This window comes from Malaclemys terrapin, chromosome 1 (assembly GCF_027887155.1).
Source record: "Malaclemys terrapin pileata isolate rMalTer1 chromosome 1, rMalTer1.hap1, whole genome shotgun sequence".
Classification (NCBI taxonomy): Eukaryota; Metazoa; Chordata; order Testudines; family Emydidae; genus Malaclemys; species Malaclemys terrapin.
Window position 1 is genome coordinate 330532050 of NC_071505.1, and position 26487 is coordinate 330558536.

Genomic DNA, 26487 nt, shown 5'->3' on the forward strand with positions numbered 1-26487 from the left:
GAGCCCTCCGGCTCCTGCTGCTGCTACCAAAACTTTCCTGCGAACAGCGACTGGCGCCTCAGCAGCGCAGGCGCCATGTGACCCAACCCACCCGCACTCCGGATTGCTGGAGCTCGCAGGAGGCTGGCCTGGTGTGCAGAGCCACTGCCCCTCCCCCCGCGCAGCCCCCCCACTCCCGGCACACACACACACCCCCCCCCTTCTGTGCGCACTCGCTGCGCCAAGAGCAGCCAGCGGCCGCCTCTCCGCCTCCCTGCACCCGCACCGTGGGGAGAATTGCAAAGATGCAAGGTGCGCTCCCCCCTTCCAAGCGGGCATTTCTCTGGCGAAGATCCTCTGCCCACCCCCCCTCCAAAAATCCTCGGGGCAGCCCGCAGCTCCTTCCCAGCCGCAGGGAACGGCCAATGCCTAATCGGCTTCGGGTGATTGTCCGGCGCTTGGTTCGCTGTTTGAAAACTGGATCCCAAAGCTCCCGGTCCTCTGCGCGGGAGGTGCCGCCTACCCCATCCACGGTGGCGTCAATACCGAGCTTGTCACTGCCATATGTGAAGACGCAGGGCTTTGACTGCCATGGAAAAAGGCAGGGATCCTTCCCTGAGGGCAGGTCTTCACTACGGGGGTCGATTTAAGATACCCAAATTCAGCTACGCGAATAGCGTAGCTGAATTCGACGTATCGCAGCCGACTTACCCCGCTGTGAGGACGGCGGCAAAATCAACCTCCGCAGCTCCCCGTCGACGGCGCTTACTCCCACCTCCGCTGGTGGAGTAAGCGCGTCGATTCGGGGATCGATTGTCGCGTCCCGACGAGATGCGATAATTCGATCCCCGAGAGATCGATTTCTACCACCCCCCCCCCCCCCCATTCAGGCGGGTAGTGTAGACCTAGCCTGAGAAATTTACGATCTTAATCAGATGAATAAAATAGATGGGAAACCAGCTGACTCCCTCGAACTAACCCACTCTCGGCTTTTCACACCCGTAGTGCAGCACACTGAATTCTGCAGTTATGGTCTAAAGCACAACTTACAATAGTGAGGCTGCCGTGTTCACGGCTGTTAGTGTACAATTGTGATATTATTGCTTAATAAAGGATGTTATTATAAATGATAATTATAGGCTTTAACTTATCTTGCAGGAGTCAGCTGGTCAATTCAAAGTAAAGGCAGGATGGGCAGGTACTCACACTACCCTGTTTCCCCGAAAATAAGACAGTGTCTTATATTAATTTTTGCTCCCAAAGATGTGCTAGGTCTTATTTTCAGGGGATGTCTTATTTTTCAGAAATGAAAAATGCCTTATTATCGGTGGATGCCTTATTATCGGGGAGGTCTTATTATCGGGGGGATGCCTTATATTACAACGAGAGGCAAAACTGTAAGTAGGCCTTATTTTCGGAGGATGTCTTATTTTCGGGGAAACAGGGTAATAACGGCTGTGGGACCAGACCTTAAGGTATAAGTATGAATTTTATGGGTGAAATTCTGACCCCACTGACGTCAATGGGAGTTTGCTACTGCCTTCAATGGGAACAGGATTTCTCCCTATGTACAAATTTTACTTACTCAGTTTAATAAAGAAGGTTCTGACTCCGGGTGGGCAAACTTTTTGGCCTGAGGGTCACATCTGGGTATGGAAATTGTATGATGGGCCATGAATGCTCACGAAATTGGGGGTTGGGATGCAGGAGGGGGCGAGGGCTCCAGCTGGGGGTGCAGGCTCTGGGGTGGGGCCAAAATGAGGAGTTCAGGGTGCGGGAGGGAGCTCCGGGTTGGGGTGCCGGGGGGGTGGTGAGGGCTCTGGGTGGGGCTGGGGATGAGGGGTTTGGGGTGAAGGAGGGGGCTCCAGGCTGGGACCGAGGGGTTCGGAGGGCGGGAGGGGGATCAGGTCTGGGATAGGGGGTTGGGGTACAGAGGAGGGGTGGGAGGGCTCTGGCTGGGGGTGCGGGCTCTGGGGTGGGGCTAGGGATGAGGGTTTTGGGGGGCAGGAGGGGGCTGCGGATTGGGACTAAGGGGTTCAGAGGGCGGGAGGGGGATCAGGGATGGGCAGGCTGTTGGAGCATGGGGGGATGAGGGCTCTGGCTGGGGGTGCGGGCTCAGAGGTGGGGCTGGGGATGAGGGGCTTGGGGTACAAGAGGGGGCTCTGGCCTGGGATCGAGGGGTTCGGAGGGTGGAAGGGGAATCAGGGCTGTGGCAGGGGGTTGGGACATGGGGGGGGCTCAGGGGTGTAGGATCCGGGTGGTGCTTACCGCAAGCAGCTCCTAGAAGCATGTCCCTCCTCTGGCTCCGAGGCGCAGCCAGGCGGCTCTGCGTGCTGCCCCATCCGCAGGCCCCACCCCTGCAGCTCCTATTGGTCGGGAACTGCGGGGGCAGAGTCTGCAAACGGGGCAGCTCGCAGAGCCACGGGGCCACGCCTCCCTGTACTACGTAGGAACTGGAGGGGGCTCATACCAGCTGCTTCCTGGGAGCTGTGCGGAGCGGGGCAAGCCCCTAACCCTGCTCCCCGGCTGGAGCACCAAAGCAGGGTAAACTCCCGACCCCGCTCCCTGGCGGGAACTGAGGACCAGATTAAATGGTCTGACGGGCCGGATGTGGCCCGTGGGCCATAGTTTGCTGACCCCTGTTCTGACTGGTGAATGCTTTCCCACACGTTTAACCTCACACACCCAAGTAGTAACATCAGTGGGGCTCATCACGTGCGTTAATTTACTCACATGCATGTTTGCAGGATGAGTTCAAATGCATTTTGTCACACAGCTCTGCAGTGTATCCCAAAGCTATTGCCACATCATGCAAATATATGATTCTAATTATTTGTATGATATATTATGTCTATTTTTATTTTTAATTGCCCATCTTTGTTGAATCTTTATAATGATATCTGGCAGGAAAAGAAAAGAAGAGCCAAGAAAAACAGATACAAACACAGATGCAAAAATCCTGCAGATTTGAGGGGGAAATCCCTGTCATTTTTGCCAGAATTCCCTGCTGATTTCCATTAGTCCATGCAATAAGTATACATTCTTCAGGAATCAATTTGTGTGCTGACTCAAGCCTTCTCTCTAATTCTAACGTTACAAAGAACTAGTAAAGCTTGAACTGCAGAGAAAACTCTACTTAAATAAGCCAAAAATTGCTTTTCAGCGTGGATACTCTTAGGAGCTGAGATGGTGCTGGAACCTCAGTTCAAAGAATATACAGATACTTCACCAATCCCAGATTCTAGGTGCCCTGTCAGCCAATGAGAATGACCTATTTGGATTCACAAAAGGATTTTAAAGTGAAGGTTGGAAAGAGCAAGGGGGACAACACAGTTAGAAATACATATTAATTGTGCATGACGTCACCCAGTTTGGCTTCAGCACGTATCCTTGCTTCCCTAAAATGGCTGATTACAGCATCACATATTGATTTCCAAAGACCTACTCTAAGCAGCGCCATCAGAAACCCAAGTTAATGTACTGGCAGGCACTAAAAAGTAAACAGGGAGACGCAGTTGGTACTAAGTCAGCCACTACTAGCTCAGAGGGAAATTAGCATGGCACATTGTGGAATGGTTAGCAAACCCCAGAAGTATTACTAGTCAGTTCACCTTTAGACAATGGTTAACAAGTAGAACCAGGATATGGTCCTCCAGAGTGATACTGATGATAAATTAATCACCATCCCTTCCTGGGGAGAGTTCAACGGGGCTTCAAATCTACTCTGGGCCTTGTGGCTATAAAGCTCAAACTCCTATTGCCCTGAAACATATGCTCCCTAATTAAAGATATGAAGTCTCACTGCTGTAGGGTTCTTGGCGACAGACTCAGTGAGGCAGGGGAAAAAAAACTTTTGCTATTCTGCATGGATGGAGAAGGATATTCAGCTGCCTTGGGAGGAGGCAAAATCTTGTGACAGTGGATCATGTGGCACCAGATGCTGCAACAATTTTCTGATAAGGTTCTTGAGTTCCACTGAACAGCCAGCAGGTGCATTGCTCCCAGTCACCACTCACTCAGCAAGCCTCCCTCTTCTGGGGATCATATCTCACTATGGGCTTCTCTAAGTGCAGGAGCTCAGCACACAAAATCAGGCCTTTAGGTCACTCTTCCTCTTTTGATGAAGCACAAATTTAGATAGACAAGATGGATGAGGTAATATCTTTTATTGGACCATCTTCTGTTGGTGAGAGAAACATGCTTTTGAGCTTACACAGAGCTCTTCTTCAGGTCTGGGAAACTAAGGGCAAATCTACACTACAAAATTAAGTTGGCCTAAGTTACATCCATGTACAGCCACTGCAGTAACTAAATTGCCTTTGCATGTCCACCCTACGCTCCTTGTGTCAGCGGTGCATGTCCTCACCAGGAGCGCTTCCACTGATTTGACTGTCAGTCTGGGGCACTGTGGGATGGCTTCTGAAGGGCAGCAACAGTCGATGTAAGCAACACAGTGCCTACACTGACACTGCGTTGACCTAACTACATCGACCTAAGCGCTACGCCTCTCATGGAGGTGAAGTTATTAAATCGGTGTAGTGCGCAAGTTATATCGGTGGGAGCTACATTTTGGGGAGACGCTTACAGAGTTAGGTCGACCTAACTCTGTAGTGTAGACCAGGACTCACTAAGGGTATGTCTACACTACGAAATTAGGTCGAATTTCTAGAAGCCGGTTTTATAGAAATCGGTTGTATACAGCCGATTGTGTGTGTCCCCACATAAAATGCTCTAAGTGCATTAAGTCGGCGGACCGCGTCCACAGTTCCGAGGCTAGCGTCGACTTCCGGAACGTTGCACTGTGGGTAGCTATCCCACAGTTCCCGCAGTCTCCGCCGCCCATTGGAATTCAGGGTTGAGATCCCAATGCCTGAATGATGCAAAACAGTGTCACGGGGGGTTCTGGGTACATGTCGTCAGGCACCTCCCTCTCCGTCAGAGCAACGGCAGACAATCGATTCGCGCCTTTTTACCTGGGTTACCTGTGCAGACAACATACCACGCCAAGCATGGAGTCCGCTCAGCTCAGCTCAGCTCACCATCACCATATGTCCTCTGAGTGCCGGCAGACGTGGTACTGCATTGCTACACAGCAGCAGCTAATTGCCTTTTGGCAGTAGACGGTGCAGTATGACTGGTAGCCTTCATCGGCAATCTGGGTGCTGGCAGATGTGGGGCTGGCAGACGTGGGGCTGCATTGCACACAGCAGCAGCCCCTTGCCTTTTGGTAGAAGATGGTATATTACGACTGGTATCCATTGTCATCGTACTGCAGTGGCTGTCAATGATGGGCACCTGGGCAGACATGCTCAGTCCTATTGAACTGTCTCGATGATGATGGCTATCAGTCGTAGTATGCTATTTTCTGCCAAGCACCCAGTATTTTCTGCCAAGCACCCAGAATATGCCGAGGGCTATCAGTCATGCTGCACTGTCGTCTGCCAGCTTAAGATGTAAAAAATAGATTTGTTCTGTATTCATTTGCTTCCCCCTCCCTCCCTGAAATCAATGGCCTGCTAAACCCAGGGTTTTGAGTTCAATCTTTGGGGGGGGGGCATTCTGTGTGACAGTTGTTCGTGCTTCTCCCTGATGCACAGCCACCTTTGTTGATTTTAATTCCCTGTACCTGTACGCCATGTCGTCACTCGCCCCTCCCTCCTCCCTCTGTCCGTCAGATACTAGTTTTGCGCCTTTTTTCAGACCAGACGCCATAGCACTGGGATCATGGAACCCGCTCAGATCACCGCGGCAATTATGAACACTATGAACACCACGCGCATTGTTCTGGAGTATATGCAGAGCCAGGACATGCCAAAGCAAAACCAGGACCAGCCGAGGAGGCGATTGCAGCGCGGCGACAAGAGTGATGAGGAAATTGACATGGACATAGACCTCTCACAAGGCACAGGCCCCAGCAATGTGCAAATCATGGTGTTACTGGGGCAGGTTCATGCCGTGGAACGCCGATTCTGGGCCCGAGAAACAAGCACAGACTGGTGGGACCGCATCGTGCTGCAGGTGTGGGATGATTCCCAGTGGCTGCGAAACTTTCGCATGCGTAAGGGCACTTTCAGGGAACTTTGTGACTTGCTTTCCCCTGCCCTGAATCGCCAGAATACCAGGATTAGAGCAGCCCTCACAGTTGAGAAGCGAGTGGCGATAGCCCTGTGGAAGCTTGCAACGCCAGACAGCTACCGGTCAGTCGGGAATCAATTTGGAGTGGGCAAATCTACTGTGGGGGCTGCTGTGATCCAAGTTGCCAGGGCAATCAAAGACTTGGTGATATCAAGGGTAGTGACTCTGGGAAACGTGCAGGCCATAGTGGATGGCTTTGCTGCAATGGGATTCCCAAACTGTGGTGGGGCGATAGACGGAACCCATATCCCTATCTTGGCACCGGAGCACCAAGCCACCGACTACATAAACCGCAAGGGGTACTTTTCAATGCTGCTGCAAGCCCTGGTGGATCACAAGGGACGTTTCACCAACATCAACGTGGGATGGCCGGGAAAGGTACATGATGCTTGCGTCTTCAGGCATTCTGGTCTGTTTCGAAAGCTGGAGGAAGGGACTTTCTTCCCAGACCAGAAAATAACCGTTGGGGATGTTGAAATGTCTATCGTGATCCTTGGGGACCCAGCCTACCCCTTAATGCCATGGCTCATGAAGCCGTATACAGGCAGCCTGGACAGTAGTCAGGACCTGTTCAACTACAGGCTGAGCAAGTGCCGAATGGTGGTGGAATGTGCATTTGGACGTTTAAAAGCACGCTGGCGCAGCTACTGACTCGCTCAGACCTCAGCGAAAAGAATATCCCCATTGTTATTGCTGCTTGCTGTGCGCTCCACAATATCTGTGAGAGTAAGGGGGAGACATTTATGGCGGGGTGGGAGGTTGAGGCAAATCTCCTGGTCGCTGATTACGCGCAGCCAGACACCAGGGCGGTTAGAAGAGCACAGCAGGGCACGGTGCGCATCAGAGAAGCTTTGAAAACGAGTTTTGTGACTGGCCAGGCTACGGTGTGAAACTTCTGTTTGTTTCTCCTTGATGAACCCTCCGCCCCCCACCCGGTTCACTCTACTTCCCTGTAAACCAACCACCCCACCCTCCCCTCCCCCCTTCGAGCACCGCTTGCAGAGGCAATAAAGTCATTCTTACTTCACATTCATGCATTCTTTATTAATTCATCACACAACTAGGGGGATAATTGCCAAGGTAGTCCGGGATGGGTGGGGGAGGAGGGAAGGAAAAGGACACACTGCAGTTTAAAACTTTAACTCTTATTGAAGGCCAGCCTTCTGATGCTCGGGCAATCATCTGGGGTGGAGTGACTGGGTGGCCGGAGCCCCACCACCATGTTCTTGGGCGTCTGGGTGAGGAGGCTATGGAACTTGGGGAGGAGGGCTGTTGGTTACACAGGGGCTGTAGCGGCAGTCTCTGCTCCTGCTGCCTTTCCTGCAGCTCAACCATACGCTGGAGTATATCAGTTTGATGCTCCAGCAGCCGGAGCATCGACTCTTGCCTTCTTTCTGCAAGCTGACGCCACCTATCATCTTCAGCTCGCCACTTGCTCTGTTCATCCCGCGATTCAGCCCGCCACCTCTCCTCTTGTTCATACTATGCTTTTCTGTAGTCTGACATTGACTGCCTCTACGCATTCTGCTGTGCTCTTTCAGCATGGGAGGACATCTGGAGCTCCGTGAACATATCATCCTGAGTCCGCCGTTTTCTCCTTCTAATCTTCACTAGCCTCTGTGAAGGAGAAACATTTGCAGCTGGTGGAGGAGAAGGGAGAGGTGGTTAAAAAAGACACATTTTAGAGAACAATGGGTACACTCTTTCACGTTAAATTTTGCTGTTCACATTACACAGCACATGTGCCTTTGTTACAAGGTCGCATTTTTCCTCTTATATTGAGGGCCTGCCGGTTTGGTGTGGGAGATCACTCACGCAGTGCCAGGCAACAGATTTCGGCTTGCAGGCAGCTATGGTAAGCCACAGACTTTTGGCTTTTTTTAACCTTCTTAACATGTGGAAATGGTTTCAAACAGTAGCGCCCTCATTTCCCATACCAAGCACCCGTTGGGTTGGCCATTTAAAATGGGTTTGCAATGTAAAAGGAGGGGCTGCGGTTTCCGGGTTAACATGCAGCACAAACCCAACTAGCCCCCCTCCTCCCCACACCCAATTATCGGGGATGATCACTTCACCCCTCCCCCCCACCGCGTGGCTAACAGCAGGGAACATTTCTGTTCAGCAGAGCAGGAAGGGGCACCTCTGAATGTCCCCTTAATAAAATCGCCCCATTTCAACCAGGTGACCGTGAATGATATCACTCTCCTGAGGATAACACAGAGCGATAAGGAATGGATGTTGTCTGCATGCCAGCAAACATCGGTACCATACGTTGCCATGCTTTGTTATGCAATGATTGCAGACTACGTGCTACTGGCCTGGCGTGGTAAAGTGTCCTACCATGGCGGACGGGATAAGGCAGCCCTCCCCAGAAACCTTTTGCAAAGGCTTTGGGAGTACATGAAGGAGAGCTTTCTGGAGATGTCCCTGGAGGATTTCCGCTCCATCCCCATACACGTTAACAGACTTTTCCAGTAGATGTACTGGCCGCGATTGCCAGGGCAAATTAATCATTAATCATTAAACACGCTTGCTTTTAAACCATGTGTAATATTTACAAAGGTACACTCACCAGAGTCCCCTGTGTGCCCTCAGGGTCTGGGAGCACACCTTGGGTGAGTTCGGGGGTTACTGGCTCCAGGTCCAGGGTGATAAACATATCCTGGCTGTTGGGGAAACCGGTTTCTCCGCTTCCTTGCTGCTGTGAGCTATCTACATTATCTTCATCCTCATCTTCCTCGTACCCTGAACCCGCTTCCCTATGTGTTTCTCCAGTGACGGAGTCATAGCACACGGCTGGGGTAGTGGTGGCTGCACCCCCTAGCATGGCATGCTGCTCCGCGTAGAAGCGGCATGTTTGCGGCTCTGCCCCAGATCTTCCGTTTGCCTTTCTGGCTTTGTGGTAGGCTTGCCTTAGCTCCTTAATTTTCACGCGGCACTGCTGTGCGGCCCTGTTATGGCCTCGGTCCTTCATGGCCTTGGAGACCTTTTCTAATATTTTGCCATTTCGTTTACTGCTACGGAGTTCAGCTAGCACTGATTCATCTCCCCATATGGCGAGCAGATCCCGTACCTCCCGTTCGGTCCATGCTGGAGCTCTTTTGCGATCCTGGGACTCCATCACGGTTACCTGTGCTGATGAGCTCTGCGTGGTCACCTGTGCTCTCCACGCTGGGCAAACAGGAAATGAAATTCAAACATTCGCGGGGCTTTTCCTGTCTACCTGGTCAGTGCATCTGAGTTGAGAGTGCTGTCCAGAGCGGTCACAATGCTCCCGGAGACCAATAACGTTGAATTCCGTCCACACTACCCCAATTCCGACCTGCTAAGGCCGATTTTATCGCTAATCCCCTCGTCGGAGGTGGAGTAAAGAAACCGGTTTAAAGGGCCCTTTAAGTCGAAAGAAAGGGCTTCGTCGTGTGAACGTGTCCAGGCTTAATTCGATTTAACGCTGCTAAAGTCGACCTAAACTCATAGTGTAGACCAGGCCTCAGAGTGTCACTGCTAAATACAAGATTGAACAGATTGTTTAGCATAAGTAGTTAGCACATATCCTAAGGGACCATTCAAGGTGAAGTGACCTGTTAATACCCCATAGTCATAGGACAAAACAAGGAGGTTAGTGAGTTACACATTGTTGTAATAAGCCATAAATCCAGTGTCTCTGTTCAGTCCATGATTTTTAGTATCTAGCAAAGTTACAAATTTAAGCTCTCAGGCTTGTCTTTTGAAAGTGTTGTGCAGGTTTCTTTTGAGGATGAGGACTGATAGGTCAGATATAGAGTTATCACTTTGTGAAAAGTGTTCACCCACAGGTGATATGGTGTTTTTGTCTTTTATCGTATTCACGTGAGAGCACAGTGATTGTCTGGTTTCACCCACATGGTTGTTATTAGGGCAATTAGTGAACTGGATGAGATACACCTTCGAACAACACCTCAGTCTCTCCAAGCTCATCATCCCACATACCAGGACACACCAACTCAAACCGGCACCAGTCCCTGCCGGAACAACAGCTGCAAAATCTGCAGACATATCTCCACTTCTATTGTGATCAACACTCCCCACAACACCCCTCTCAAGATCCCTGTCACATGCCTATCACAACATGTGGTGTACCTCATCCAGTGCATCACACTCTCTAATAGCCTGGGACCAACAGAGCTACAACAACACTGCACACAAAGCACAAACTGTCATTCCCCATTGCCATGGAACCTTCAATCCTCAGCATTCCACACAACTGCTCCCCAAATCCCATTCCTCTTGTTTGGAGCTCATCTAGTCCATCTATCATCACCATGGCATCTCAAGGACCTCAGCTGCTGTTGAGCCAGTAGGAAGAGGGAATGAATATTAGGAAAGAAGGGATTATGAATAAATCTAGAGGGATTAAGTATCAGAGGAATAGCCATGTTAGTCTGAATCTGTAAAAAGTAACAGAGGGTCCTGTGGCCACAGGACCCTCTGTTGCTTTCTAGAGGGATTACTTATTCTCTAGACGAGAGCCAAAACAGGCACCATCCTAGAGTAGCACTTAGATATTATGTTGACGGGTGCTATAGCAAAATTTAAGATTGACAGACAGATAATATGAGTATGGAATTAAACCACTCTCGATAGAGTCTGTAGGACTCTTCCAGAGGGGTGAAGCCACAAGTAAAGTGCTGTGGTACGGTAGCTTTAAATTAAAATTGATCTTGAGGCAATTGGTTCCCATAGCTGTCAACGCCCGACACTTTTGAATAAAATCCTCCTCAATTTTAGCTTTTTAATTGTTTTTAATAAATGCTTACATTGAACCATACATTCACAGAGCTTTACAAACAGATTAAGACACATTTCCTGCTCCAAAGAGTTTATAATCTAAGACAAATACACAATACACTGGACAACTATTAAAAAAGAAGAGAGAGGCTGGAGGTGGGGATCATTAGTGATTAAAAGAAGGGAGCAGGAGTTGCTTGAAGAGATGGACAGAGGCATCTGGGAGTTCTGGGTTTAGATCCCGGCTCTGCTCCCTGTGAGACCTTGGACAAGTAACTTGGTCTGTCCATGCCTCAATTCCCGATGTGAAAAATGGGGGTAGCAGCACTTCCCAACCTAATAGAGCTGTTGTGAGGAGAAATTTATTAAGGTTTTGTGGTGTTCAGCATCAGGAGCCCCCAGGGCTAGTTGGTACAGCCTTCAGGCAGGTTAATGAGCCCAGATGGACTGCTGCATAATTGACTGATTGGCCAGCCCACCCAACTGGCTGAATGGAGCCAACAGGTCAACGTTTAAGCTCAGCAGCAGCAGTAGGTTGCTGGCTGCTCAATGCTTATGTTTGCAATTGCAATCACTCTGTGCTTGCCTTGTTCCTGTATTGCTCCAATCTGCTCCTGCCCTGTTCTGGTCCTGCACCAATCCCCTCAGCCCAGCTCCCTTGCCTGGCTTCTGACTCTGGCTCTGACATTGGTTCTGGTTATTGGCTTCTGACTCTGGCTATTAACTCCAGCTCTGGCCCTTGGCTTAATTCCTGGTTTCTGACTCTGGCTTTGGCTTCTGTCCTCTGCCTCAAATTACTAGGCTGGGCTCTGGCTCTAATCAACAGGTCAGACAACCCATATCTCAGGCCTGACACTGAGAAGGGAGAGTGATAGATTTTGAATGAGGATTTAAAAGAAGGGAGAGAATTCCAGATGGACAAAATCAAGAGAGCCTGGTCCAAAGCGGGGGCCAGCATCAGAGAAGGTGCAAAGACCATGGCCCTGATTCTCATTTACACTAAAGCCACATTATGCCACTCTTGAAGTGTAAAGGGGCCTTAAAGTGACAGTAAAGCCCTACCAATCTAGGTATTCAGAGGCTCTTATCACTGTAGTATCTGGTGAAAATAGGAAAAGGAGATGAAGGGAGCAGTAAGGTAACAGCATTGGTCTTTTTCCTCCTTTGGATATTAAGTTAAAATTAGAGGCATTGTTGTTGCAGTTTATTCATACGTGTATTTCCTAGGAAACGAGACCTCCTACTATCTTGTGAAATCAGACCACCCCTGCATAAAAAAAATCTTGAATTCTGAGCTCTCTGAGTTACTGTAAGCCATTCTGTAGGCAAACAGTGAGGAGTGGGAACTTAAATAATGGTGAAGGTATATTAACAGTGCAGTATTATCAAGTGATAACACACCTGCTAACATATGTCATCACCTCATGAACAAGTTGCAAATGAGACAGCCTAGAGCTGGGGCCCTGATGGACTGCACTATCTGGAGATAATTTCTCCTGGCTGAAGAAATCCTCTGTTCTGAGATGGAAGTGAAGAAATCTGGCATTCTGAACCTGATCCAAATTCCATTGAAGTCAGTGGAAAGACTGTCATTGACTTAAGGCCAGAAGTGATGATCAAATGGTGGCCACTGCTACTTTATTTAGAGTTACAGTAGATATTTCAAACCCAGCAGTGGGGTCTGGGGGAGAGAATGAAAAGATTGTCACATGGAGGACTATGGCTCAAATGATTCTTTCCATCTCTTATTGTGGTGGAGATCCAATGTAGTCAGGAATAGGCCAGAGGGGTATCAGTGGAGTGGAAGCAATACTCCTTTCCCTCTGAGCTGTCAGAACCACCTGCACACAAATATTATGGTTTGGCGGTTCCAATGGAAGCAGAGAGGGGAGGAGCCCAAGGATAAGGTGCTTTAGTCTAAATAGCCTTTTTGAGGCAGCAGAATTTGAGGAGAGATGTTACAGGGATTAGGGAACTAGCCTATGACTTGGTAGGCCTATATTCTAGTCTCATCTTTGCCACTGACTCATGGTGTGACCTTGGGTAAGTCCCTTAGCATCTCTGCCTTGGTACCCTATCTGTAAAATGAAGATGATAATGCTTTCAAACCTCACATGGGTGTTGTGAGGTTAAGTACATTGAAGATTGTCCAGCACTCAGATACTATGGGAATAGAGGGCATATAAGTATCTAAGAGTGAGTGCAATGTAAAATCTTGCTACCCTGATCAGTATGAATTCCCTCTCCACAGCTTTACAAGGTTGTGGAGATGATGGCAGCTGGGGGAGGCACTTGTTAGTGCTATTAAGAACCAAGATGTCATTCCCAGGAGGCCCCAAACCCACTGGGGCTGAAAGCCCTGGAAGCTGGTCCTTAAGTTTCTACGTTGGTTGGATGGAAGAACTGGGAGCCAAAGCCCAGATCCTCAAAATATTTAGGCAACTAACTCACAGGATGTAGGGACCTAAATACCTTTGAGAATCAGGGCCCAAGTCCTCTGGTTATTCCATCTTGCTAGCAGTCCTTTCAACAGTAGGGAATGATGCAGTGAAATAAGGTAGGGGCCTAAGGAGCCAGAGGTCTGACTTCTTCCTTACACAAAGGGGAGGATTTAAACCTGTTTGCAGCTAACCCTCTCACTGCAGCAATAAGGAATTAGACTGTGCACTCCCTTCTGCAGGCAAGAACATGCTGATGAACAACAATGCTCTCATCTTAAGACAGCCAGGGCCTGAGGTAAACCTCTTAAAATCATCAGCAAAGTGAACTGCAACCACATGGAAAACACAACAGGTAACGTTACATTTTGTAAGCACAATAAAACTCAGCCAACATGTACAGAATGTATTTCATGTGGAGAAGCATTTTGACTCCAGCATTCTTAATCCTACACCTTGTTTTGTTTCAGATACAGTGTTAGGCAGCTCATTTCATGCCAGTAAATATATTGTCCCATGTGTATATGTACCAATGTCCTGTACTGGATGGAATAAGAACTGCTCAACCAGTGTCATAGACCCTGTACATCAGTGGTCACCAGCCGGTCGATTGCCATCAACTGGTCGATCCTGGAGACTCTCCCAGTCGATTGCAATCTCTGGTGGTACAGCAGGGCTGCAGCTAATGCCTGCCCTGCCCCCACCCCACTCCCTGAAGTGGCCAGCACGCCCCTGCAGCCCTGGGGGGGGGGGAAGGCAGGGGTCTCCATGCGCTGCTTGTGCCTGCAAGCACCGCCCCAGCAGCTCCCATTAGCCAGGAACAGGGAACTGTGGCCAATGGGAGCTACGAGGGTGGTGGCTGCAGAGAGGGGAAGCGCGCGGATCCACGTGCCCCCCCCCAGGGGCCACAGGGGCACGTTGGCCCCTTCCAGGAGCAGTGTGGGGCCAGGGCAGGCAGGGACCCTGCCTTAGCCCTGCTGCGCCACCGACCAGGAGCCACCTGAGGTAAGTGCTGCCCGGCGGGACCCTGTACCCCAACCCCCTGTCCCCTCCTGGAGCCAGCACCTCATGCCCCCTCCTGCACCCCAAGCCCCTGCCCCAGCCCTGAGCCCCCTCCCAGAGTCAGCACCCCATACCTCCTCCTGCACCCAAACTCCCTCCCAGAGCTTGCACTCCTCACCCCCTCCTGCACCCCAGCCCGTTTCCCCAGGCTCACCCCAGAGCCCCCTCCCACACTGTGAATCCCTCGGCCCCATCCCAGAGCCTGCACCCCCTCCCCAACCCCCTGCCCCAGCCTGATGAAAGTGAGTGAGGATGGGGGAGAGCAAGCAATGGAGAGAGGGGAGAAATGGAGTGAGCAGGGCGGGGCTTCGGGGAAGGGCGGAGGAGATCCTGGGTTGTTCTTAAATTCAAAAGGTGATCTTGGGTGTAAAACGGTTGGAGACCACTGCTGTACATCTATCAGAGTTTCTCACTTTAACTCAAGTTGTAGGGACTGTGTTCTATCCCTTCAGTTGCTATAAGGTTCTAAGTAGAACTGGCTGAAACTCAGGATTTACATTTCACAAGAAATTTTGATATTTTGAAATTTCTCATGAATTGGAAATCTCTAAGGATATTTGTTTCAGAAACACCAACACATAGTGCTTCCAAAACAAAATCTGCTCCCTGGGACTGGTGAAGCTGACAAGAATGTTAGTTTCTGTCAGTAGATGCCATCCTCTCAGTGGTGCAGCTCCAGGACAGCCCCACTATGCTGACTGGCTCAGGAGTCAGGAAGCCTTGGGTTCTCCAACCTGGCACAGTCCATCTGGGGGGGCTGCCCAGGAGCCATGGACCCTGAAAACCCATCCCTGCACTGCCAGGCTCCTGGCACTGAGGGTCCCAGCTCAGTGGCTGGGAGCCTGCTTGATTCAGAAGCCATGTGGTGAGGTTTCCCAGGAACTGTGGACCCAGTAAACCCTGGGATCCTTGGCCCTGGGGCAGTTCGCATGTTGCGGCTGTCCCGGAGTCAGAGACCCTGGAAGCCGTAGGTCCCCCACCCAGGGCAGTCCACAGAGAAAATTTCTAATCAGTTTGAGTTCTAAGTGGCTTTTATATGCTGCATACATCCATGAAGTACTATGTGGCTACAGATTAGTTACAGAACTATGGGAAGACTAAAATAGGTCATTTATTTCACAGCTCTAGGGTTCCTTTCCTCTTAGTTCACATGCATCAAGAGCAATACCACATGCCTTTTATTTAAGAATCTAACGTTAAGCACCCAGCATTGAAAATTTGGGCATACGTCCTGACTTTCAGCAGTGCCGAGCACCTGCAGCTCCCATTGACTTCAGCTGCAACCGTGGGTCTTCATTTCTTTTCAAAAGCTGAGTAAGGCACCTCAGATTGAACACGCAGAAAATGAGGAACACAAAATCAATGGCTGCATTTGAAACATTTGCCCAAAGGGGTGTGAAATGCATAATATAAACAGACTGAAAAAAACAGGAAAAACTTTTTCTGCAGTCTTGTTCAGTTATACTGATTGGGAGGATTGTTGTGATCATTTTAAAGTTGATGGTGTCCCTTTGATTTCTAGATGATGAAAACAGACTAAAATAAAACAGGCAGTTGGGTTTGCTCTAGCAGGACTCAAGTTTCATGCAAGGCATATCTTCACAGCTTGTATAAACAACATAATGATAGAGTGAGGTAATCCCAAAATATCACCTGAAAAATAAAACATGCAGTACAATTAAACTCATCAAGAACTAGGGAGTTTCCTCAAGAACAGATCCTTCAGTATTATGCAAAGATTGGGCCAAATTCACCACTAGCTTTTATCTGAGTAGAAAAAATATGCCAGTTTGTCTGTCTGTCTAGCTTAGTTTATTCTATAGTTCGCATCACCCTTGTATCTTAGTAGGACCTGGGGCAGAAACCAGGGCTTTGGAGCTGTGCTTCGGCTCCAGCTCCAGGCAAAAACCTGCAGCTCCACTGCTCCGGAGCTGCTCCGCGCTCCAGCTCTGGGCTCCGCTCCACAGCCCTGCTAGAAACTGGACAGGTGGAGAAGCAGAACCAATTCAAATAAATCTAGGTCCCTTCTAACTAGTTCAGTTGGGTCCCCATCTACAAAGCCCAAGATCCTGTGCATGACTGGTTCTCCTTCAACCTGCTTCAGCTCTGATGGGGAAAGCTTTGGATTTATGATGTAGGGTTCTATGGGGAATATATCCAGAACTATGGTATGAATTTTTCTCAAGGTATCTCCACAGAGCTCTGTGAGCATGAAGCAGCTTGTACTCCACGCCTGGCGTGTGAATGATAAATATGCGGGTATTGATTTCACGTGTCTTGCCTGGTTAACTGAGGACCCCTGATAGCAGCAGATTTGGATGAGGTTGGTGACCAATGGGGAAGGGAAAGGGGAGAAAGTAACTGGGCAACAGATGTGAGCAGTGCTAGTATCAAAAGCAGAATGTCCCAGAAAGCCATCATCACTGCTGATACAGGGCTCACCGAGGAGGCTGTTGGCAGAAGCTCTGGAATGGAGCCCTGGTTTTAATTTCAAGTTGCCTACACCCTCTACCTGGTGCAGGACAGAGATGGAAACACTGTCTTCCCTTAACTAGGGTGAATCCATCCAGAATGCTGAGGTAGCACAGGGTATGCTATGAGTCTAAACTTGGGCCATTTGGCCTTTCCCAAGACTCTTTAATATTATCTGATGTGTTTGCTTTCTAGTTATTGGTCTAATATTGTGACAGGTTACCCCCCACTCCAGGGTGCCACCTGATGTACTGGGGTACCACTGAGCCCGCCTATTCCAACAGCCTGGGCTCCCTTACCCTGTCCTGCTGAGCCAGGCCCTCAAGCCTCCTCCAGCACACACACAGATAGGGACACACCCAGACACAGACACTGAAATCAGTTCTGTATGGGAAGACTCAGCTGGGGAATTGCCCAGCATTCAAGTGCACTCCCCCTCTGGAGAGTAAACCCAAATTGTATTGTCTTGCATTGCACAGAGAACTGTACAGCGTAAGCTCATTGAAATTTGCCCTCTCCCTCAACGTGGACAGAGATATGCACAGCTTTTTCCTCCCTCCCCTGCCCCAGTCATGAATTCCACAAACGGTGATTAGAGAAAACAAAACAAGTTTATTAACTACACAAGATAGATTTTAAGTGATTATAAGGGATAGCAAACAGATCAAAGCAGATTACCTTAGTAAATAAACAAAAACCGCAAACTGAGCTTAACACACTAGATAGGTAGATAGCAAATTCTCACCCTGAGTGATAAACAGGCTGGCAGATTCTTAAGGCACAAGTTGCCTTGGCTTTCCCAGGTTTTCATACACCGGGCTAAAGATCCTTCTAACCTGGGACCATCACATCCCACAGTTCAGTCCTTGCCCCTCAGGTTTTCCAGGTGTATTGTTGCAGGGAGAGTGAGGTCCCCCCATGATGTCATTGTCCCCCTTTTATATCTTCTTCCCACTTGCTGGAAAGCTCTTTTGCTGTGGCCTGGGTCAAGCAGTTCCCACTGTGTAGTGCTATCTCTGAGAGGTTTCTATTGTATACAGTTCCTGGGGTAATTCTGGTGCTTGTGTGCATTTCCTCACTAAGCCATTAACATTGTTTGGCCTTTTTACTGTTGTACCTGAAAGGCTGCTTGTGGGTGTTTTCAGCCTCACAACAGGTGTCAGTAACACGTACATAGCCAAACTTCATAACTTCACATACAACGATAACACATACAATCCAATGAGATACTAATGTCTAGCAGATCAAGACTTTTAGAATGATACCTCACAAGACATACTTTGTACAAAACATATCCTAATTACATGACAGTGGTGAATATTGGGGTGTCAGGATGTCACAAATATATCCTAAGACAATGTAGTCAGAGTAACAGGGACACCTCCCCTTACAGAAACAGCCAAGAGGCTGGGGAAGAAGTAAAGAAGTAGAAACCCTCCCTGCTCTAGCACAGCCAGACACGGTTGGTGTTTATTTATTTAGACATTTATTAGACATCTACTGGTTGGAGGCTGACATGAAAAATGGAACCCTCTGAGCAGGGTTTAGGGACAGCCCCTGACGGGATTTCCAACAACTTCCTTCTCAGTTCTCAGAATGGGGCAGGGACTGTGTTTCTCACCAGTGCATTGCCCTTGGACAATTCTTTCCCTCATCTTTCCAGAGTGAGACCGGCCTCTAGCTAGTAGCTGTCTAGAAAGTTTTCCAAGCTCTGAGAGTGTCCACTGTGCAGCTCATGGAGGAGATTTTTGTCTGAAGCAACTTATTTAGCTAACCTGGGGTCCTTCCCCTTCAGCTGCAGTATATCATGTCTCAAACCAGGAAGGGAACAGCTGCTTTTTGTATAACTGCTGTGACTTCACCTGCAATGGTACATGCACATCTAGCTACCTTATGCCCATAGACAAAACTGGAGGGAGTTCAGGAAAAAAACAACAAAAATGACTAAGAGGCTGGTAGGAGCTGATGTATGGAGCGCTAATCTCGCATAGTTTGGCTGAGGGGGAACATGATAACTGCCTACAAGTATTTGCAGTGTATAACACACTAAGAAGGAACTATTTAGCATGACACAAGAAAGTCTACTGATAAGTAATGGGGTGAGATTAAGAAAGGGAACATTTAGGCTAAACAGTGAAAACTATGTGGTTGTGAAATACTCTCCCCAGGGAAGTCAATCCCTAGGGATACTGGGCAAAGCACTAGACAAAATATTTTGCAGGGAGCAATCCCATGCTTCTTGGCAATAGTCTGGATTACCCACTAGGTCTTTTCCTTCTCTAGATTCTAGGATTCTAGAATTTATAATGCATCAAATTGTAGATTATTATAAACCATTTGGTGATACATTGTATGGGGAGCTACCACATAAGATATTTACAACAAGACTGGATTTCTGATAACTTGCTTACATCTTAGCATATCTACAAGTGCATTGCTCCTCTGAAAAGTCAATCTCTGAGACTAAAACTGTGGTGTCATGTACCTCTTTATTGTCTATCAGTAATTTCTGTCTCAAATGTGTTCAGTTTACAAGTAAAGATGCCGAGCTTTTCTAAATGACAGCCCTGCAAACTCAACCTGGGCCTGTGAAGCTGGTTTCCATCTTGTGAATCTTCTCCAAGAAAAGAGGTTTTGAGGGACAACTCTAGCTTTCACTTACACCTGTGCAACTCCAATGAAGGCAGAGCCAGATAACACCATGGACACTGTCAGCCCATATCTAGGACTCCAGCTCAAGAAGTCATGTGATTACATCAGAATCGCAGCTTTCACTTAAAAATAAGTTTCTAGTCCTTGTGGTTGCAAAGAAAAGCTCATAAATCTGAACCAAACATAATCAATGTAGAGATGCCTGCCTGAATCTGCTGACAGCCTGAAACTATAGCTCTGTGAGGTGTGGACTTTCCCGTGCATCCCAAAGGAGTATTAACAAGTTGCACTGCTCTGGGGAAGCCCTTCAATGCCACCCAAACAGAGGGCTTTGTGTGTGGCAGGAGGAGAAGAGTGCAGTGGGCCCAAGCCACACACCCATTCAGATACACCCCAGCTGTCACCTCCTGCACTCCTGCGGGGAGAAAGGAGCGCCATGCCACTGCTTCTGCCCCTATCTCTCTGAATTAATAGGGGACCCCCTATCACTGCCACTCCAAGTGGAGGTGGGGACAGGGCTGTGGGGGCAGCGCCATGCTGGGCCCCATGTCATGATGTGCCTAGAGGTCTGGGTTGACATAGGGAGTTTCTTCACTGCAGAGTTAATTAAGTTATCTACACTTGGGTTACTCTAGACCGAGTGAGAGGAGTCACACTGTGAAATAACACTTGAGTTGCTGTGTCCACACTGGCACTTCCCTCGCTCATGTGTAGTGTTAAGACTTCCAAGGGGCATATCCCCTGCTTCTTTGTGCTGCTGAGCCACTCTATACATTCTTTCCCAGTGAATTGTGGGAGAAATGGTCTGTCCTTTCTGAGCCCATGGAGGGAATTGTGCCAAGGTACTAGAAGACTAGCAGCACTCAGGGAGAACTGGCCTGCATCCACACTACAGAGTGGTTGTGCTAGTAGCTGACAATTTGTGCTCACTTGAGCTTTAGCCTATACACCCTGACAGGCCAGCAACTCAAGTTAAGGTTTGTGGGTGAATGGGACTCAAATTGGGGGCAACGCTTGAGTTACAAGTGAAGTTAACTTTGCAGTGAAGACAAGCCCTTAATCCAGTCCTAGTTGAAGGCAATGGGGAAGGCACACATATGGCTGGCTGAAACTCAGTAAACAGCAAACCTGTTGAGGACACACAAGCACTGGACCCCAGCTTGACACAGCTAAGAGAGAGTGGTCTTGCAGGGCAAAAGGAAGTGAAAAGCATTAAAAACTATTTGTCTCATAGTCGATGTTTTATAGCAAAACTACATGCCAATGTCTTCATGTACAGACGTTCATAATTTCCCATGTAGACGGTATGCTAGCAAACCTCCTGATCTACTTAAAATGGATTGTGATAGGCATTACTGTCCTGATTCAGCAAGGTATTTAGACACAGGCCAAACATTCAAACACATCAACTTCAATCCTTGCTGAAACGGGGCCGTAATCCATTAATAATGATACTTAAAAATAATTACCTACAGATCAATTGCCAAATATTTCCTGAATGCCACATTATGAAGGAGCAAATAAAACAAGCCTCCACTGTATTATTACAGGCAGAATTAATAGCCTAGAGTCAGGTTTAAAATAATGAATTCCCTTTTTATGTTTTGTTAAAAGCCAACCCTCTGCTACCCCGTAATCTGTTCCAGAAACACTTTAGGTTATTCTTTGTCTAAATGTACATTGCTTATCAGTGTTATGATTGGTACTTGTTGACATATTACGCCATCTGACTTCTGGACAACCACACTTGTACCCTTCCTGCGCAGTGAAACTTCAAAAAAAAAAGTTCTCAGTAAACATGTTCATATCTGCACTGAAAAAAAAAATGCAACAGAAAGTCTATCGAGTAGCCGGACTGACCATGTGAACTTCTGCAATTGTTTAAATATTTGATTGTTTAAATGTCATGGAAGGCAGCTAATGCCGAGCATTTGATTCCTCCTCAGGTTCTGCAAGTCTCTGAAGCACACTGTTTACCCAGTCATTCAGCCCAGCTGAGCAAGCCCCTTAAAGCTTGCAAGCTCACTGCTAGGCTTCCAATTCCTGGGCCTTTGTGTACGTATTAGGCTCACAATAAAGCCTGGCCCCGGAGCAAGCTCAGATGTTAACAGAGCTAGTGAAACCTCAGGCCAGGCTCAGAATTAAATCACTGCATCATGAATGATCTTGCTCTGAATGTGAATTTGGTGTTTGTGCAGGGAGGAAGAGGGAGTGGCAGGAGAAGTGCAAAAGTGAACATGAGGCCACAACAGTAACTTCAGTGGAAAGAGTTGAGATGGGAAGAGTGGATTGAGCCTTCATTGGTAATTTGGTGACCTAGTCCAGCAGGCACCACTTACACTGAAATCAATAGGCGTTTTGGCTGAATACGGACTGTAGGAGACTATTTTGTTATTATGGATCATTTGTATTACTCTAGAGCATAGAGCAGGGGTTCCGGATCCAGCCCATCTAACATTTCGGTCCGGCCCGCCAGGCTCTTTAGCTGCCCCTTCGCGATCTCTGGAACGCTAAAAGTCCCATGGCGCAGCGGGGTGCTCAGGCAGGCCCCCAGCACCGTCCTCACAGCTCCCATTGGCTGGAAACCAGCCAATGGGAGCTGTGGGGGCATTGCTTGTGGGCGCAGGCAGCGCACAGATACCCAGTGCCCCCCTTCCTCCAAGGGACACGGAGAGACGTGCCAGCAGCAGCCAGCCGCAACCGCTTCTGGAAGTGGCATGAGGCCACGGCATGCAGACAGCCTGCCTGAGCCCTGCTGCACCACTGCCCGGGAGCTGCCTGTGGTAAGCGCCTCCCGGCCAGAGCCTGCATCTCACAGCCCCGCCCACACCCCAATCCCCTGCCCCAGGTCAGAACTCCCTCCTGCACCAAACTCCCTCCCAGACCCTGCACCCCCTCCTGCACCCCAATCCCCTGCCCCAGCCTGGAGCCCCCTCTTGCACCAAACTCCCTCCCAGACCCCGCACCCCCTCCATTAAAGAAATGTGTGGCCCGTGACGACTTACCAAAATTCGTGGAGTGGCCCCCCTGAGAAAATTATTGCTCACCTCTGGCCTAGAGATTCCAACCAGGACTGGGACTCCAGAGTGCTAGGCACTGTACAAACACACCAATGAGAGTCCCCGCCCTGGAGCGCTTATAGTCAAAACAGACATGGCAGATACAGGATAGCAGGGGCAGTGATGTGCCCAAGGTTGCACAGCAGGCCAGTGGTAGTGCTAGGAATAGAACCCACATCTCTGAGTCCCAGTCTGCTAGACCCCACTGCCTCCGCTCTAGTGGGTTTCAGAGTCCAGGCCCATCACCATGGTATCGGAGCACCCTTCACGTTTTAAATGCTTTTTTTCCTTCTAAAAAAAAATGCCCAAGATCCTACTAGGGGCTGAGCATCTGCTGCAAAGTCCTGAGAGACTGCAACTCCTATTGACTTCAATGGGAATTGAATGCTCAGTACCTGGCAGGGCCTTGACGGACCGGGTCCAAAGAAGAGTGAGGAATGGAGTACGAAATTTGATAAGCAAGGGTCCAACCCTGCCCTCATTCCATGGGGCAACTTCCATTGACTGCAGTGGAAGCAGGACTCAGGCTTTTTAACTTCTTTTTTCCCTATCAGTGTTAGAGACAAGAGGAGACAGATCTGAAGCAGAAGGATTAAGGGCTTAATGCTGCTTCCCCCTCCCCCCCAAAGAAGTATTAGAGAGGCTGAGAGGAAAAGAAATGCAGAGCTGGAAAAGGGCACCGTTCAGATTGGGGTGTCTGGGCTTTTCAGAAAGTTCTCTGTGAAACTCAGAGTGGTTTATTTATTCGGGGAGGTTCATTTTATTATATCACCTGTTACAGAGGCCATTCAGGAAAAGAAACTCCTTTAAAAAAAAAAAAAAGAGGCCCTTTCTTTGCGTAGGTAACAAAAGCCTTGCTTTTCCTTTCCGGGTTGGTGAAAATGTCCTGAAAGCCCTTCTCTAAACCAAACAAAGAAGATGTAACAGCACACGCAGCAGCAATCTGGGTTTCTCCAAGCAGTGGCGGATTAACCAATGGGATGACGGGGCCCGTGCCAATTGGGGGGCCCTGGAAAAATGGGCACCCTGCCCCCAGCAGACATCCGCTGCAGGGCAGCAGAAGCCCAGAACCCTGGAAAAAGCATGGGGCAGGACGGGGGAAGCCCTTGCACCCCGACCCCGCTTCCTTGCAGAAGCACTGGGCGGAGCAGGTGGGGGAAGTCTCTGCTCACCAACCCCCGTTCCCGGCAGAAACGCAGGGTGGTGGGGAACACCCCATCGCCTGGACCCCGGCTGCGACCCCAGGACTGGAGGAGCTCTGGCTCCCAGCTGTGGCCTCAGGGCTGGGGGAGCTCTCACTCCCCGCCGCAGCCCCGGGGCCCTGGTGTGGGGGGAAAGAGCTTCTCCGGTCTTGGGACCGCAGTTGGGGGGGGGGGGGGAGAAAGGATCAAATGGGTTGTGGGTCCACAGTGGGGGGCGGAATGGGATAGGATCATGGGTGGAACAGGGGTGGGGCTGCAGGGGAAGGGGCAGAACGGGGATGGGACCACAGGTGGAAGGGGTTGGGAGAACCCCCCCCCCCCACACACACACACACTTGTTCTGGCCAATGGCCCCACGAAACCTTGATCCACCTCTGTCTCCAAGCTGTTCTAGCAATATGCCTCAGCCCTGCCCTGGCAGCCCAGCTCTTAGGATGAGAGGATATTCTGGTCTCCTTTCCCCACCCAGTCCTTGGCCTTTCTGCTGGTACTGCTAATGAAAGTGTCCATTAATGATAGAGACAAGATAGGTGAGGTAATGTATTGGACCAACTTCTTTCCAGCATCAGTGAGCTTTTCCTATTGACCACTGACCTGCGCCAGATCTGAATGTCTGACAGAGGAGTATCCCATCGTCAGTCCCTGTGGCTGTCTAGTTCACCACCAAAACACCTTTATGTTCTTTTCTGAAAGATTGGGCTTGCTCCGTTTCCCTGCCTGTGTCTCAGTTTCCCCATCTGTAAAATGGGGATGTTGCTACTGATTCCTTTGTAAAGAGCTTTGAGAGCCACTGATGAGCATTATATAAGAAATAGGTGGTGGTAGTATTATTCCAGTCTCAGAATGTCACTCTCAAGAGCCATTTCCGGATATTCAGCCTAAATTTTCCTTTTATATTTCATCCCATTCCTCCTTGTTACAGTATATTCCCCTTGGGCCTTGCTAGATAATTCCTCTTCCCTCCTAGCCATTTGCTGAAGTCAGTGATAACACTGAGCAGCAAGGACACTGCCAAGAATACATGGTCCTGAGTTCCCTCTATTGAAGGACCACTTTCATCTGGAGGTATCAGAATTCCTCTACAAATCAACATCTGATACATGAAACTTATACAGCCTTAACAAAGGCAAAAAATGCCAGTGGTTATTTGCTGTCTTGGCAGGCCACCATTCCAAGTGGTGTATCCACACTCAGTTGCTCCTTGAAAGAAGTGTGTCCATAGCAATATTAGCAGGGTCACCTCCTAAGAAAATGAAGAAAATGATGCTGTGGAACAACAGGGAGTAGTAGTCCTCCACTGCCCAGTAGTCCTCCACTGCTGCTGCTGAACACATCTAGCCATCATCTAATATAAGGATTAGTTTGGATAGCTGCTCTGTAGATTGTTGTACAGTATATGAATGATCTCTACAGCCAGATCTTTAACACAAGGAGCTGCCTAAATCACGGAAATTTTGAAAACTTATATTGAATGCTTTTTATTATTCTGTACCTAGAAAGGATCCTGATTCAAATATTCAGTCAATGTATTCATTTAAGGGCAGTACAGTGGGAAATGCAGCAATAAAACGCACAAGTTGAACTGTCTGTGCTTTAAATGCAACACTTCTGCAGCAGGGAGGCGTACTTAGGAGTCTGCCTGAGCTCCGTCAATCATTGTGACCCTGAATACCAAGTCCTGCTAGAAGCACCATCGGAAGTAGCCTTCAGGAAATCATAGCAAAATGTGCTGGCCAGAAGGAGGCTTCCAGCCCTAATTCTCTAAGCATTGTTTTTCTTTGTTTCTTTTCATTTATTCCCATGAAAGATTAAACAATTCTCTCTGGGCTATATTAGGATAAGATACAGTTTGAGGCTGTATTCATGGATAGGCTGGTGTAACAGGGTAGCTGGCCCATTGTATGAAACTGGGCTCAGTGATCCTGTTTCAGTTCAGCTGCTCTCAGTTGGGCCAATTAAAAGGGTGGGGCAGCCCCTGCGGGTTATAAAAGGTCAGTCAAGCATCAGAGCAGACTGAGCTAGGAGGTGAGAGCTGCTAGAGATAGACGGTGGTTTTTGGGAGAAGGCTGAGGGTAGCAGTGCAGTATGAGGGGGTTGCTGGCTGGTCTCCCCAAGGTGGAGGGCTAGGGCAGAAGATAGCTGAAGATGGTGGTGTCAGCAGAGGGAGATGCCTGCTGGCTCTAAGTTGGGGAGGAAGAGCCATGGGCTGGAGAGGGCTGAACGAAGTGGGTGCAGCAGAAGGGCTTACCTGCTGATGTCTCCTTGCTAGATTGCTGGCCTGGAGGGACAGTGAGAGAGTTGGGGGAGTGAGGGATGCTCCCTTTGGAAGGATGCTGTGGGAGATTCTGCTGGGAAAAGCAGGGCTGCACCCTAGAAGGAAGTGCTGGGGTGGCTGTCCTGGCAGAGGGACAGAAGAGGATTGATAAGAGCCTCACTGTGGTGGAAGATATGGGGCTATGAGGAGAGCAAGGCCTACATGTACTTGGTTACCTGGCCTGTGTTTTGGGACTCTTAATATAGACCATTTGCCCAAGGTTTTTCTAATAAAATGATTCACAGGAGGGGAAGCTGTGACGGGTTGCATCACAGAAACCCCCTGGGAGCTGCCACCTGATGTGCCAAGACTACTTCTGCCCCCTGCTTTCCCTGCTAGCTCAGGACTCCAGCATCCTGTCTTGCTAAGCCAGACACTTCTGTCTGTTCCAGCAAAGACCCAGGGTC

General features: G+C 49.1%; 1 protein-coding gene across 4 annotated transcripts; it reads left to right on the forward strand.

Annotated features, from left to right (window-relative positions):
• The first annotated feature begins 127 nt into the window (after positions 1-127).
• On the forward strand, positions 128-21645 carry LOC128830052 (uncharacterized). Of its 4 annotated transcripts, none has more exons than XR_008443530.1 (5): positions 128-291; positions 1138-1177; positions 1284-1376; positions 13562-13674; positions 21452-21645. XR_008443530.1 is itself a non-coding variant. In XM_054015690.1 (4 exons), exons 3-4 carry the CDS (start codon positions 1293-1295, stop codon positions 6763-6765), a joined length of 1170 nt encoding a protein of 389 aa, XP_053871665.1. In that variant the 5' UTR covers positions 128-291; positions 1138-1177; positions 1284-1292; the 3' UTR covers positions 6766-7083. The 4 variants fall into 4 exon arrangements, 2 of the variants coding, with proteins under 2 accessions (XP_053871665.1, XP_053871666.1); XR_008443529.1 differs by lacking the exon at positions 21452-21645 and adding an exon at positions 19382-19922; XM_054015690.1 differs by lacking the exons at positions 13562-13674; positions 21452-21645 and adding an exon at positions 5680-7083.
• The last annotated feature ends 4842 nt before the right edge of the window (positions 21646-26487 follow it).